This window comes from Anser cygnoides, chromosome 5, assembly GCF_040182565.1.
Source record: "Anser cygnoides isolate HZ-2024a breed goose chromosome 5, Taihu_goose_T2T_genome, whole genome shotgun sequence".
Classification (NCBI taxonomy): domain Eukaryota; kingdom Metazoa; phylum Chordata; class Aves; order Anseriformes; family Anatidae; genus Anser; species Anser cygnoides.
Window position 1 is genome coordinate 31,831,173 of NC_089877.1, and position 15,857 is coordinate 31,847,029.

General features: G+C 35.2%; 1 protein-coding gene across 4 annotated transcripts in view; it reads left to right on the top strand.

The window, feature by feature from the left end:
- UBR1 (ubiquitin protein ligase E3 component n-recognin 1) overlaps positions 1-14,249 on the top strand; it is a 71,244-nt gene extending 56,995 nt beyond the window's left edge. For all 4 annotated transcript variants that reach the window (XM_013191821.3, XM_066998702.1, XM_048065317.2 and 1 more), the window contains 6 exons: positions 1,129-1,237; positions 3,025-3,081; positions 3,576-3,653; positions 4,257-4,427; positions 6,597-6,698; positions 7,179-14,249. In XM_013191821.3, the coding sequence (XP_013047275.3) occupies positions 1,129-1,237; positions 3,025-3,081; positions 3,576-3,653; positions 4,257-4,427; positions 6,597-6,698; positions 7,179-7,320 (659 nt within the window). In that variant the 3' untranslated portion in view covers positions 7,321-14,249. The remainder of the gene's footprint in view (positions 1-1,128; positions 1,238-3,024; positions 3,082-3,575; positions 3,654-4,256; positions 4,428-6,596; positions 6,699-7,178) is intronic.
- Positions 14,250-15,857: the final 1,608 nt, after the last annotated feature.

A 15,857-nucleotide genomic window follows, 5' to 3' on the forward strand; every position in this document is an offset into this window, starting at 1 on the left:
AATGGGGTTTCAAAATATTCATGATAATAATACCTAATACGTTAAGACTGTGAAAGAAAAGGAAATACTGATTTGTGTAGGAAGGGACAGGTATGAGAAGTGGGGTGGTGTAAGCCTTTTTTTTTTTTTTTTTGGCATGGGAAAGAGCTAATTCTGAGTGTGTGCAAATACATGAATTATCAACGATGTATAGGTAGTATTTGTGGATACAAAGACACTAATTTAAGGGTCATTTATCTGAGAAATAGCCTGGAGTATATTAAAAAAGAAAAGAAAACCTTGTGCAGTTGCTAATGTTGGTAAATATTAAGACAGATGTAGCAAAATAAAGCCTTGTAGAAATAAAGCATGTTGTAGAGCTTAAACCTCTTCCTTAAGGAATTCTAATTCATTACAGATACTAAAACAGAAACAATTTTTTTGTCAAAATGCAGGGAAAAACAATCATCAACTGCTTGGAAAGGATGATCCAAACTGTTACGAGCAACTGAGACAATGTAGTCTTAATTTATATAAACTGAACTAAGTTTGAATTTGATTAGGATATGCAAGTTAAAATCTCTGCACTTTGGGATATGGTCTTGTCATTTCTGTCAGTCTGGAACTTTCCTTCTGTAGGAAGGATTCTCTGTGGTGAAGCCACAGTTCCATTTTCTGCAGCTAAGAGCCAATAAATGACCACTCAGCAAGCTATTAATCTCGCACAACTTTTTGTGTGTTAGCATTGATTTGATCATAGCAAAATTAAATATCATTGCAGGCCCAAAGTATAGTGAAAAGATAAAATATGATAAATAGGGAAATCTGCTGTACCAACATGTCTTATGTATTGTGCAGTGAAATGGAGTTTAAGCAAGGAATTCTGTTTTAATAATGACTTATTCATGACTTAATATAATAACAATCGATTTATTAACAGATGTAAAGCAGATATTCAGCTAATGCAAATTGTCATGGCCCTGATTAAGTCAATGGAGTTACAGTCAATTATACTATGTACGGAGCTATATTCTGGCTGGGAGATAGGTATTCAATGGAAGAAGGATCACAAGAACTGTATTTTGAATGAAGTATTCAGCAGTGCGGAAACATTTTAACAGTTGCTCGTATTTTCTTTTTCTTTCACAGTTTCTGAAGAAGGGCAGTTCAAGGCACTTTGTAGTTACCTTTCTCTACCCACCAATTTATTTCTGCTCTTCCAGGAATACTGGGACACTGTAAATCCACTGCTTCAAAGGTACTAATTGAGAATGGACAGGCCATGTTTTTGCAGTGTAATGACTTTGTGGGAATAGGTCAAATTTCTTAATAATCAAACTCAAGTTCATATTAGAGTTGTAAATGTTCATTTGACGTGCGTAGGTATACTGAATCTTTAAAAGTACTTAAACGTAAAACATATTCTCTAGTAACTTAAACATGAAACTACCATAGACTACAGAACTCGTGCTTGCAGACATGCGTGAAATTGGTTCATGTACAGAGAAGTTATCATAAACCTTTATGTGTTTGGTATACAGTTTGCTGTTCTTTAGTCTATTTTTGTCAATAGCAAAACTGCTGATTACACGAGCTATGAAATGAGAACACAGAAAATTTTATAGCCTGCCATATGAGGCTTTGTACTTTTTATCTTCTCTGGATTTCCAAAATAAACTGATGAATGTAGAAGTTAGCTTAATGGTTAAAAGGTGCATTTTTAGTATCATGTACATTGCGATCTGACAATAAGGAAATAATTGCTAAAATTCTTTACTCAGAAACCCAAGTTAAAATAAACAACTACCCACCACCCCTCAACCTTCATCTCTGAGAATAATAGAATAATCCTGCTTTATTGTGTTGGAAAATGTCTTCATGTATTTACTGTGACTGTTATAGCCCATGGTAGCATTATTATTCTTGGTTCTTGTCAGAATTCTCTGGCATAAATTAGCTTTTTGGGTTTTTGCCTCTGTTCTGTTTTGTTGCCTATCTTCCCTCAATTATCTGCCTTAAATAGCTTCCTACATAGAAGTTTGCTGTAATTGCATTTGTAGTGTGTACAAGTGATTATAAATTAATAGCATGTTTGCAAGTATATTATTTAATAAGTTTGTCTTATGTTCCTACATGTTTGCACAAAAACATCACAGATCTCATAAGACAGCACAGATCTCTTGCAGGTTCTTGTGAATGTTAGAAAGAGATCGCCAGAGGCAGGGCTAACAAATCCATCATAGTGTTCCCAGCCAAAAACAGGTTTTGAGTGAGAAACCACCTATTTTATGTAATACTAACAGTTGTCAAGTCATCGTGTGAGTTTTTTCCCCTATATTTTCTGAAGGAATCTTATTCCAGAAGACTAAGCTGAACAGTTGTTGAGAAGTGTGTTAGATGAAGGTTACTAGATTGACCATCTCTTACAGTTATCTTTGCTTTCTCCTGCTTTATAGAAATAATACATCTTAGCTACCAATTCATCTGTTTTGTAACTTGCCAATGTCTACTATTTTTTTTGTTAGGTGTGTTTGGCTATTCTAAGCAAGAATATAAAAAAAAAATCTGGCAGTAATGCATTGTAAAATAAGCATTGGGTGATGGTTATTAAATAAAAGTAATAAATGTTTTCTTAGTAGACAGTATGATATTATCTTATATTGTATCTTTCAGTAGATGTATTCCAAAAGGAGCTATGCACTGTAGCCCACTTAACTTTATGAGAACTTGCTATGTCAATACATCAATAAGGACTGCTCACATTTGTAACTCAACTCTGAGTTTTAATACGCAAGGAAATACTGATCATTTTGAGCATTGTTTTTTCATCTAGTTTTTTTCTTTTGCATGCAAATTTAAAATATTCTTTTCTTGAAGCAAAACTGTAAAGAGTAGCAGGTTTTCCTTGCTAAGTTTAAGCTAAACTATCAACATTTTATCTATGCTCTATGTTTGCTAGAGCAAACATTTCTTCGTAGTTTAGTTTATGGATACTAAAGTTATATTATTATCATAGACTATTTTCTGCAAATGTTTTTGAAATAGGTGGTGTGCTGACCCAGTGGTGCTAAGTTGTTTAAAGGGGAAAAGCATTGCAATAAGGTTAGTAGTTTTTTTCTTCCTTTGTTTTTTACTTAAAACTGTTCAAAGAATTAAGTGCTTGTTTGTGAGCAAGTTAGCAGTGCTTGTTTTCTTTCTCATGCTGTACTACCAAAAGTCATTTCTCTTTAAGTGTCTTTATGTTATTCCTCACACAGTGAATTCTCATCAAGAATATACAGTATTCTGTTAACCAAGTTATGTAGCCTTCTCTAAGGAAAAAGAAAAGCTAACAGAAACTTGAAATGTCTTTGTACATGTGTTAAATATGCAATTTAATTTTGTGGTCTCTGCTGAAACTGCTGGAATGTAGAAATGCTGAAGCTCCCATGTGAAGCCTCTCACTTGGGCTTCTAGGACTGAAGAGCTGTTCTGGAACTGCAGAAGTTTGCAGAATGGACCAAAAGCTTAACAGGATCGTGATTTATAGCTGTCCATCATGTTTTTTTTGCTGTGATGATAATTTTTCTTGTAATATTTCTTTTTTACTTACACAGATATCCTAGGAAAAGAAATAGTTTAATAGAGCTTCCTGAAGACTATAGCTGCCTTCTGAATCAAGCATCTCAGTTTAGGTAAGGTATGATATATTTAGTTGTCTTGCTGGGCGTTTTGTCATTTTGATGTTTGTGCAGTTACTGTAACTGCTGTTACAACTGTATACAGAAATGATTTTGTGGAAGTGAAGGCACTGTTGTGTTTATACTGGTCCATACTGTAACAACTGTTTTAAGTCTGCTGTACAGCAGCTTGCTGAATGAAGTTCCTTGTGTTTGGTAGAATAACACATCAAATTATTGTACCTTAATCTGCTGATCATTTTTCACCAGTGCAATGTAGGTTTGATTTGGCCCATAAACCTGAAAAGTATCGTTGCACTGGACACAAGAAGCCCAGCAGGTTGACACTGTTTTATGCCAGGAAGAGTGAATCAGGATAATTCAGATGAGGAGGGACTTAGCAGATCATCTAGTCCAACGTCTTGCTTGTAGGAGGTATTTTGCAGGTGAAATCTTTGAAGCGATGTAAAAACAGAGCCAGAGGAAGTAGATATGTGAAACATGGTTATGACATAGTATATGTCTTAGGTGTGGCTTTTTTTTAGGAATGTTATTGATTGTTAGCTTTTCTTTGAAAGATAAATTTCTGAATTGACATTCTGGTTATGCTTTCTCTAGATGCCCACGGTCTTCTGATGATGAACAAAAACATCCAGTGTTATGTTTGTTCTGTGGGGCTATGTTGTGTTCCCAAAATACTTGCTGTCAAGAACTTGTGAATGGGGAGGAGTTGGGAGCCTGTACGTCTCATGCTCTTCAATGTGGAGCTGGTGTCTGTATGTTTCTCAAGTAAGTAGCTAGCCAGAATTTAACTTATTAACGAATAAAAGGAGATATTTGAAGGTAAAAAAAAAACAAAACACTGTCAAAGCACTTGACTTTTCTGAGGTGAAATAACATTGCTTTGACCTAAAATGTAGCATACCGAAAGTTATACCACTGCTGGGAGTTGTCGTGCGTTCTCTAGGTTCTGAGTCAGATCATATACTTTATAGAATGAGTATAGAGTTCCAGGTATAAAACCAGTACGCCTGTTTTCCAGGTGATGTGACTAGTTTATACTGCATGGTTTAGTTGGGCTAGAATTTTCCAAGTATATTGGAATTACACGTACCATTCCCTTAAGCTGGGATTTTCAAATGAACTGTTCTATGAATTTAGTATCTAGAGATTATCTCCTATGATTAAAACCAGTCTATTTTGAATACATATTTTTTCTTTTACTACTTAGGAATGTGAAAGAAAGAACTGATCTTTATCTAGTTACTTTGTTCTTAGTTCACAAAATAGTTGAATTTCTACTTCAGAATAGGATTAATTTCAGGCATAGCAGGAGCTATGTGGAGCTTCTGTGTGTTTAGAGGATTATGTATTGTAACATTTTTAATAATGAGGTTAAATGGAAACCTGGGGACTTAAATTCAGAAGATCTTATTTATGGTACTATCTTCCACAGGAAATAACTAATTTGTGACTGTTCTTTAAGGCTGTGTAAGTTTAAATGACGCTGTAAATAAAGGCTCCAAAGTTCTAGGATTGATATTTTTTCAGCAGTCTTTATCTGTCAAGCCTACTCTACTCTTCTCTCGGTTGAGGTGTCAGAGGCTAAACATCTGTGACTCTTACTTAGTTTTCTCCACACTTAAGGAGGCTCAGTAGGAATAGCGATTCAGAGGCCTGTAAGTTGGCAAAACCAGAACACCTTTGTAGCTCCAGATGAGTATTGTCCTGCACAATGTAATCAGAGAGAGAGTTACTGTAAATTGACTTTTTTCTCATTCTATTACTTATGAAATACAGACTTGTGCACGCATACAGCTGTAAATGGAGGGAAGTACATTCTTAAGACTGGCAGGCTAATCAGCTGAATAGTGTTTGGTATGTTTCTTGTGTGGCTCGTGGCTGCTTAAGCTAACCACAGAAGTGACTGTAACAAGAAAAAACTCTTCAAGTAGAGTAATGAAGTAGCTAAGCACCCAAGCCCAAACTAGGTGTATATAGGTGCATACCTGTTGCAAAGTCATGGCTGTAAACTCTGAAGTTTTCCAGAGCATCTGGAATTGCTAGCACAGGCAAATCACGGTAATGAGATATTTGTTTTAGACTGGAGTTGTCTTGCGCCTTGGAGGGTAGATGAAACCTTTGTGGATCTAGGCCAGAGCAATACAGTGTTCAAAATGGAATGCGTGCCTTTGGGATATCCTGGAGTTACCTGAACTGGTTCTGGTATGGAAAACCACCTAGCTCCAATAACTTCAGGAGCTTTGTACAGGTTAATTCACTGTTTTCCTTACCTAGAGCAGGACTTCTACTGTCTGAAGACTGCTTCTGGTAGCTATTCTAATTCTCATCCCACTACCCTACAATGTAGCATGGAGTGTAGATACGTAGATATTGCTTCATAACTCAGTAAAGACCTATGGAAATAAGGTCCCATGATGGCTATCCTCATGTTACAAAATAAGCTTGATATTTCCTCCTTTTATTAAATTCTTAAGTGCTAACAAGGATTATATATTTAACTTAAATCAATTTTAAAAATTGACTTGTGGTGATAGATAAGTCTCCTTGCTGTTGGTATTGAGATGCTAGTTTAGATCTGGTTTAGCTCTATTTAAGCTAAAGATAATCCATGCTATTTAATCTATTGTAATTCATACTATTCAACTATTAGGTAAAATAGCCCTACTAGGGATTGTATGCAACAGGGAATTTGGTGCAAAGCTACAGGGATACTAACTCCATGCTTACATCATGTATGAAGTGGAAAATACTTGCACGTGGTAAGTATTTAACAAGGAGTTGATGCAAAGTAACTTGTACAAATCCTAGCTAATTGAATCTACTATTGATTTAGAACCTACCTAAGCTGTCAAAAGTTGTAGCTAATAGAAAAATACTGTAAATTTCTGGCAGTGTTGAAGATGCTTATTTTAAATGAAGCTATTTTTCCTTAAGAATCAGGGAATGCAAAGTTGTCCTCATAGAAGGTAAAACCAGGGGTTGCTTATATCCTGCTCCCTACTTGGATGAATATGGAGAAACAGATCCAGGACTGAAGTAAGTAAATATTTAGCTTTCTTGATTTCTTCATTTCTATTTTGGTGTCTGTCTGTCTTATACCTATTAGGCACCATGCTGTTCCTGCTAACATGTGGAGCACAAATATGTATCTTTGTCTGGTGAATTTGTTTAACTTCAAAATCCTGATGACAGTTTCTAGTCGGGAATGGGTCATTAGCAGTGGAAAAATCTACTCGGTTCTGTTAAATTTTCTTAATTTTCACAAGAATACTTTTTATACTTTTAATCTGAAATTTGCAACTGCCATTACTAAAATGTCATCTTGGAAATGACAGTCACTGTTTGTTGCATGTAAAATTTTTTTTTCCAGTAGACCTGTTGGAGTTTCTGTTCATACAATTATTCAATTTTTACTGTCTACTGTCAATACCATTAATGCTAGACTATTACTGGAATAGTTTGTCACATGATATTCTGATATGCTTTTTTGTATATTCTCCCTTTCCTTCTATGAAGAAGAGGCAATCCCCTGCACCTATGTCGGGAACGTTACCGGAAGCTCCATCTGCTATGGCAGCAACACTGTATCATAGAGGAGATTGCCAGGAGCCAAGAAACAAACCAGATCTTCTTTGGATTCAATTGGCAACTGCTTTGAGTCTCCTGATTTTAGGGAAATCTTTTACCTTTTGGCAGTGCTTTGGAAAAGGAAAGGAGAGTGGCAGTAAATAACCTACTCTAAAGTGGATACTGTAGTTCAGACACAACCTATGGATTCTCTAGGTTTGATGTAGTATTGATACATTGAAACAGAATTTCATGTCATATGTCTTGCTCTTTTTTTTCCCCAGAAAAAGAAAGCCACCTTGTATAATTATTATTTGAATATTCAGGTCCAGAAATATTTCCACTTTGACAAGTTGTAATTGTTTCACATATTTTGATGAGGACACCTTCCCAAATCCTGTGCTTCAGGGCACACACATTCTTTTCTTGCCTCAAGAGTGTACTTAAATGATATTGTTAAGGAAAAAGTTGCTTTACTTTCTTTGTGTTCTTTTTCCAGGCTTACTGGAACTTTTTAATAGGTCAAGATCTGTGGCATAACGTTGGGGTGGAAGTGGTGCCAGGTCTGTAGTAGTCTGTAGCAACAGGTACAGCAAACGTGAAGTTGTGCAGAAAAAGCCTGCATTTTGCTATATCCTGGGATTTAATGAAGAGTTGTCTTTAATAAACTCTTTAAAGGAGAAGTGTGCATAGAAAGTGCATGGGGGAATTACCATCTTGCTTGTTGCATCAAAAAATAAAGTCCGTGCTTTTCGCATTGCCAGAACTGCACTTTATCTAATGAATTTGTCCTCTATTAATGTTGTAAATCCGAAGAGGTTAGAGCTACGCTGTTTGGTTAGGTTGTGGTTAGTTTTACTACTTTTAGTTTGTCCCCTGAGGTTTTCCCTGAGAGCCAAACAGGAAAATATTGTTAGATAGTTGTAGTGTATCTCTGCAAGTTATACAGGAGCCAGAGACTTCAACAGATTAAACAATCTTCAAAGCTATCGCTAGTCTAAAATCAAGGCCCTAAACCAGCAAGTTTTAGAACTGGGAATAAGTTTGTTTGCCCACGTTTGGGGAATTTACCACCTTTCATACTCTGTCACAATGGGAGTCCTATCTGCATAAATGAAAATGTGTTTTGGGGGTCATGTTCAGTGGTTCAGTGCTAGTTAGAGCAGAAAAGAAAAAAGTGGCTAAGTTGTCCCTTTTCCCTTTGGTAGTTAGTAATACATTGTGATTGAACTCTATCAATGCTATGTGATTCTGTTTCAGTTCTAAATGTTTGTTGTTCTGTTTTCTGAATTTCACCTATAATATACATGAGGGAATTTGTAAGGCAATGGGTATAAATGCTTTCCCAGGATATCCCATTTGTGTCAAAGCTTGAAGTTGTCAGTACTCTAAATTTCCCCTCCCTTTGCTATTTGGATTTTTTGTGTCATGTTAATAAGGCTCACAAGGGGAGGTTTTCAAATTGATATCTGAGAATGTGTCTTTTTGTGATTTTTTTTTTCTTACTGGGTAGACGAGGGTAGAATCACAAATAATGATTTAGATATAAATATAGCTGTTCTCCTTGTTTCTAAAGCTTTTAGAGTACGTGTGAGTGCACTGAACAGTACCAGAACTCGTCTGAAAATGGGAATACAGACGGACTCGAACATTGTTCTGATTTCAAATACTTGTTTAAAAAAAACTTTCTCTATAATCCTTCCCTGGTGATACAAATAGTTGGCTTCGGTATGCTTTCCAGGTTTTGTTTTGTTGCAGTTAAGACCATTCTCCTTATATTGATTTTTTTTTTTTTTTTTAAACCTGAATATACAACTCTTTAAAGACAAACATCAGTTCTGTACACAGTGAATTTAGAAAAGCAGTTGTGATGAAGACTTGCATGCACTGGAGATTTCTAAGGTCATCAAAACACTTACCAAGAAAAACGTTTTAAAACTAGCAAATGGATGTCTCATTGATACCAAAACTGTATTCACTTTTTCCCCTCTGATATTTACCTTTTCATTTATCAAAAACTTTCAGTTACCTTGCACTTCACTGATACAAAAATTCTGATATATATGTGGTGAGATCACTCTTACTTTGATTTCTGTCTGAACTATAATATATTTATAAGGACACGAGCTGGTTTGATCAGGTGAGCTCCTGTTTAAAGCTCTAGAAATATCTTTATATCTGAAGAAGTGAGAGAGGAAGGGGCAAAGTTGCATCTCTGTATGTTTGCACATACTAATGAGCAAATGGGCTCCCGTACCATTCACTGACTAGTGTGGTCATCTTTCATTTCATAAATTACTATGCAGTTTTGTTCACTGTGAGTATAATCTGTATTTAGTGATCGCAAGATGCTTATGCCACTGATTTCCGTTCCATCCAAGCTGACAGAAGAAATTTGATAATGCACATACTGGTATCTTTAATTGCAAAAATGTAAATTTGAAACTTGTATAATGTTCTTGTGCTTTTGAAATAAAATATCTTGTATATGTATATTTAAAAAAGGAAATAAAGTAACTTCTCTTAGATTATTCAATTTTTATTTGGAGGCACTTTGACACTTCACAGCTGATCTAACAGGAGCATTATATGAGGGTCTGTCAGCATGGAAAAAGGGAAGAGTTAGTAAATGACTAGGAAAACCATACGAGTTATCGCTGTAGTCCATATCATCATTGTACCGATGAGTACTAGTGGCACGATTTTTCTTATTTAAATAAATATTCCACTTGAAACTTGTCGTAGTATTTCAAAGATGCAGCCTCCTGCAGTGTCTATCTTTGTTTTTAAAAGAAGTCTTAAGTACATAATGCAATATTCAGATGTCCTTTTACTGATTAGTTAGTGATTCTGGTTTCATAACTTCTCAAAGAAGAACTTGCTGTATAGTCTGGCAGATACTTAACCTCTTGAAAGTGGAAGTTTGTATTTTGTCTAATGTTCTGTGTGATACATATGGGGAAAAAACTTTTAGTCCAGTGCTACACAGACAGACGAAATCTTATATATAAAAAGGTAAGAAGTACTGGCTATTTTTGTATTTTAGAAGCTGCTGGCTGGCATTGCTTTTGTTGTAGCTTCAGGCACCACTAAGCTTGCAGTGTTTGAGTGTTAATAGTGTTGCTCTCTGTGCATATCCTTAATTTTTAGGAACTAACTCCTGAAAAGCTCAAAGGTAGGTAGATTAAAGTCTACTAGCATAACTGTTCTGAAAAACAAGAAGCCCCATCAGTTAAGGGGAAAAAAAAAAAAAGAAAAAAGCCACAGCACCATTTCTCTAACAGATTCTTAGAGAATTAAGAGAACTATTAAAATTGTATGTAGGAAGATTTTGGTCATCATGTGCTTTCATCAAAGATTAAAGTTGTTTTGTTTCTGTGGCACAATCTTAATAAACTTAATAAATTAATTTTTTTATCCATGTTTTGCAGGCAGAGCCTAAGTTTTTTTTTTGATACAGAAAACAAATGGACAACAATGAAAATGGACTCCTATATAAGTCTCTTGAATCCAGTCATTTCTAGTCCTAGCTACGTATCTCTAAGCTTATATCGTATTGTTGAAAGTGTACATTAAAGAGGAGCTGTCACAGAACGTTGCAAGAGAGGGCAAGCGGAAACTTAGAGGGATTATATGCATTGTTTATTGCAGTGGTGAGTAAGAGGAGAGGCCAGGTATAAAGTTAAATTGAAATATCAAAAGTTGAGTTTACTGTTTTTTATATGATTTGCTCTTGAGTACAGTGCCAAGAAAAACAAGACTATAGTTTGTGTAATTTAACTACAAGTTGTCAAACAACTTAGAATCTATCAGACTTCAGAGGTTTCTGGGATTCATGTTTGAATGAATGAGCCTGCATAACACATTCTGAAGTAGGTACTGGGGCTGTGGAGTTGATGGATATTTCAAGTCCTTGCTTTATTTGTGAGGAGCTGTGGCTGGGCTTTTTCAGCAAACTACAGAATATAACGTCTCCATTCTCATAAAAATACCTGAAATGCAGTAGTATCCTCTTTAGGTACGGGTATTGAGACAGTCTACTGCTTGGAGAAAGACCATCCCAATCCACCTTAACTTCTGCTTGGAGGTTTTGCTGAGCATACTGTGGCAGCCTGAGAAATCCATCACAGATGATTTAAAAAAAAAAAAAAGGCTCCAAATTTCTTTCATCCACTTTTTCTTTCTGTGAGTCATGCTTTTACTAAAAGTTGCAAAACCTAAGTATTTCTGTCTTGTGATACTGAAAAATGATCTAGGAGTATTTATTTTCCCTATTCAGACTTACACAGAACTTCCCTGGGCAGCTGGATTTACCCAGACAGACTGTGCACAACAGTGTGACTCCAGGCAGTCTACCTCCGTTACTTGGCATGCAGGAGCAGAGCAGGACAAGAGCATCCATTTAAGTGATAGTCTCCTCATAGCAAATAAGGACTCTACCTAGGTTACATGAGCTTCCTGCCTCTATGATTCTTTTCTAAACTACAGGCTACCCTATGCAGAGTCAAAACTGTTGCCATAGCGGGAAACTGATAGCAGCAAATGTGTACCAAATGATTTGTCAGATTTTAAATATCATGAATTGTGTTGTAGACAACAGTATGATTCATATACCAGTTAAAAAATCATTTTGCAGAAGAGAGACTTCCAGCTTCTAATGAAATGTACTGTTTTTTCACTTATTTTGATACAAATGAAATTCTAAATGTGCTGCATTCCTATATTATTCATTATATTTTTTTATGATCAATGTGAAGCAAGCATCTTCACTGATAATCAAAGCTTTAAGGGAGCATCTTAACTGCAAATTTCTACAGGAACTGTCATAGTGTCTTCACCGGAAACTGAACATATTTCTTATGAAGAAATTCATAAAGAATATAGTTTTGTATAGAGGTGAGTTCCTTGCTCTGTAAATGGCTGGGTCTTGTTGCACAAATGAATTGTTATTATTTCTGACTGGATTAAGCATTAATAACAAATAGGATAAGAAGTGTCCCACAAATCGTATTTATTTCTGTATCTGAGCAGATGCCTCGGCTTACAGGCTTTGCTTGCTAATGCCATCTTTGTCTTTATAAACTGCAGAGAATTAAAGACAGAGTCTACGCTGCTACCTGAGTTTGTTTTCTGGATACAGTGGCTGTAATGTTAAATACTCCAAGAAACCCAAATGATTGTGACAGGTACTATAAAGCAAGTTAGACATTTAGCATACACTTTTGCTGAGGAAACTGATACATACAAGGCAAAGAAGAAAGCACCTATTTTAGCACTTATATTAAAGTAACAATCAGTCAATATTGCTGAGATTTTCAAATTGATAGATTTAATTTGTCCTCAGTACTGTGAAATGAGCTGTCATCCTTTCATAATATATCTATGTCCGTGGACTCTAAATGCCTATGCAGCATAGAAATGAGCAATCTAATGTCGAAGTAATTACTAGTAATAATCAAGACAGCAACTGTTCCCTGTGAAATATATCCTGATACTCAGTTAATTTCATAAATTTTCACACAGCCAGTCATTTCATTAGCTTTTGCAGTTGTCTGAGAGAGAAAGGTTAATGTAGCAAATATTACTTAGTTTTTTATAGTAAAATGTGTCCTCTTCATATGAAAGTAAATGAAGTGTGTGGACCAGGGGAGATGTGTAGCCAGGTATTTATTCCACTGCTGTTCATGCTAATGTGTTACACCACTTGCTGCATTAAATTTCTGTGTCATTTTATAGAGATACTCAGTTTGGATAATCATTTTAATTCCCTCTTCTTATGAATCTATTTTTCAGAGCAGGTTCTTGACAAATAGGGGCCTCCACTAGGGAGTTATCAAAAGAGTAAGCTCACAGCTGTTATAATTCTGCAAGCTAAGTAGATAATCTAGAGAGATTTTAAATGGCACAGGATGTCAAGTTTCATCTGCTTCTACAGGTAAATGTGTTTTGCCATCAGGAAAATTTTCCTAAAATACAGAGTATTATCTAAAAACATCATGCTTTTATTTCCTGTCTTACAACTATTTTCATCAAGCTGAACCATTTCTTACTTTATTTTTAAAGCATTTTATTTTTTTATTATTCCTACCTAGTCTTCTTGATTCTATTTTTCCTAACGAAAACAAATCTCTTTTCTGTTTTCCTTTTTTTCTTCTCTGAGCTATTTCTGATTATCTTTCACCATTTGTTTATTAAGCAGTCTAGAGCTGTTTTTCCAAATGTAGATGGACTGAAATCGTACTAAGGAAATGACTGCTGTTGACTGAAGCATGTGCCACTTTGCTGATACGAAAAAAAAATGCATTTTTATTGTCTTCCATTGAAAAGTCTGTCTAATTTGCAGTCTGTCTAATATGACTGCCTTTTCTTGTGGTCCCTCAAAGTACTGAAATTTTCTGTGTTAATTCTTTTCCAGTATTGTATCAGCTAATTTTAGTGCTTCTAGTAAGGCTCAGGAAACTGTTGTGCTCAGTGTTCTGCAGCAACAGGAGACCACACCTACTTCCTTTTGGATTGCATTTCCCAGATCCACTGACATTGGTTTTCTTTCATGGTCTAGAAAGAAACAGGAGTTCTAAAAAGAACATGAGACAAAGAATATTCTTTTTAGAACATGAGACAAATAGGTTTCTCTTAGTTGAATGAGAAATAAAAGCCAGAAAAACACGCAAACAAACAAACAAAAAAAACCCACAACAATCTTACAATATAGCTCTTTGAAATTTTGCCATTATCACATTGAAAGATAGGAAGGAAAGAAGGAAAGAAAGGGAGTCGGGATCAAGCCTAAGGACATTAGGTAGACTTAGAAACAACACAACATACTGGTGTGGAAATATTTTTGGCTCTCAGAAATAGTTGAAGGAGTGATACACCAGCTTATGCAAAAACTGACATCTCACAATAGGGCTTTATACTAGTATCAAAATTCTCTTAACGTTTTCACAGAACTATCCATAAAAATACTATCTCAGTGCTCAAACGGTCAAAAAAAAAAAAAAAAAGAAATAATGGGAAATACTAGGAAAAGGACAGAAGACCTATTTAATTCATAACATCCCCAGTTCTACACATGCAGTGTTACTCATTTAAAAATAATTAATGGAGAAGAGTTACAAAAACTATCAAAGATAATAATTTCCATAGAATAAAAGATTAAATATCAGCTTCTTTCACTTAGAAAGGTAGAACCAGGGTAGATTACATTAGAGGATGGTAAAATCAGGAATGGCATGGAGGGAAAAAATACAGAATGATTATTGGTTGCATCTTACAGCAAGAATTAGGGGATACCTGATTAAGTTGTCAGGGAGTCAATAAGCAAAGATAAGCACTTCTTCAAGAAATGCAGAATCAAATTGTATGAAATTAAAATTTCAAGCTCATTGATGTATTTTGGATATCAAAACCATGAATGGGTTAAAAAAAAAAAAGCTATACGAATTCATAAGAAAAAAGTCTGTAGAGAGCTATTAAAACACCTTGATAGAAATACAATCTTTGTCAAACTGTGTTCACAAACTGCTGTTTCCAGGAAGTTAGGAGACAGGGAAAGAACTATTTTCTAATGGTCTTGCTTCTCATATGCCTTTTGCAAAACCTTTGCTATGGGTTGCTACTGCAGACAAAACCCATCTGTCCATTTTTATTTTTAACAAACTTAAATATAGGCCTAATTTTTTTTAGCAGTGATGTGATTGCATTTGGCATTACAATCATGCATATAGCCTGCTTGACCTACAGTATAGACTTTTCCATCAAGCAATATATTTACAATATATTCTTAAAGTGTTATTCTAGTGTCACAGAAAACGACAACGTTTGGACAGGTATAGGAATTTTTACTGCAATTTTTGTATGATTGCAAAAGCAAAGTAGTTCTGCTTTGAGTATCACTGTGACAGGATAACTCCTTTTACTTGATTACGTACAAAGAATGCATGAGCTTTCCAAAGTTATATTCAGGCAATGTATTATTCACAACAGTTAACAGGAAATATTTTTATATGGTCTTCTATCCTCTGTTCTGTATCTGTATGTTTTTCTGCTTACAATCATACTATTAATGATGAGTTAGTCATATGTTATCCTGCAACTACAAGTATAGAAATGCTTTCGCTGCATACATTGACTTAAAAACTTCGAGTGCTATCCTTGGAACTTGATGGGAGAGCTTTCAGTCTGTCTTTGTCTTTGTTGGTTCCAAAGGTTCCAAATAATCTCCTGTATACGAGCCTGTGGATCTATGTAACTACTTTTGAAATTGAGCTCTTTTAACATGAGGGATCATTAGTATTTGTTTTATATCAGGTATTTGCTTGTTTTTAAATGTGTGTTATCACATTGTACTTGTAATTTTAATAAACTTAGCATGAGCTGTCAATTAGTTTTCTTGAGCAGAGGGAACTAGCTCTCTTAGAAGCACCCATTGGCTTTCAGGAGATGTATGGCAGCTGGCTTTCCCTAAGCTATAGGGAAAAAGGAAGAGGTACTTCATTTAAAAAAAGAAGTCAAATACACTCTACTAACTAACTTAAATTGGCTTCAACTCAATTTCACTTAGCTATTAAGTTTTTAGAAGAGCAACAACATATATATATTTGTATCCCAATATAAACTTTTAAAAAG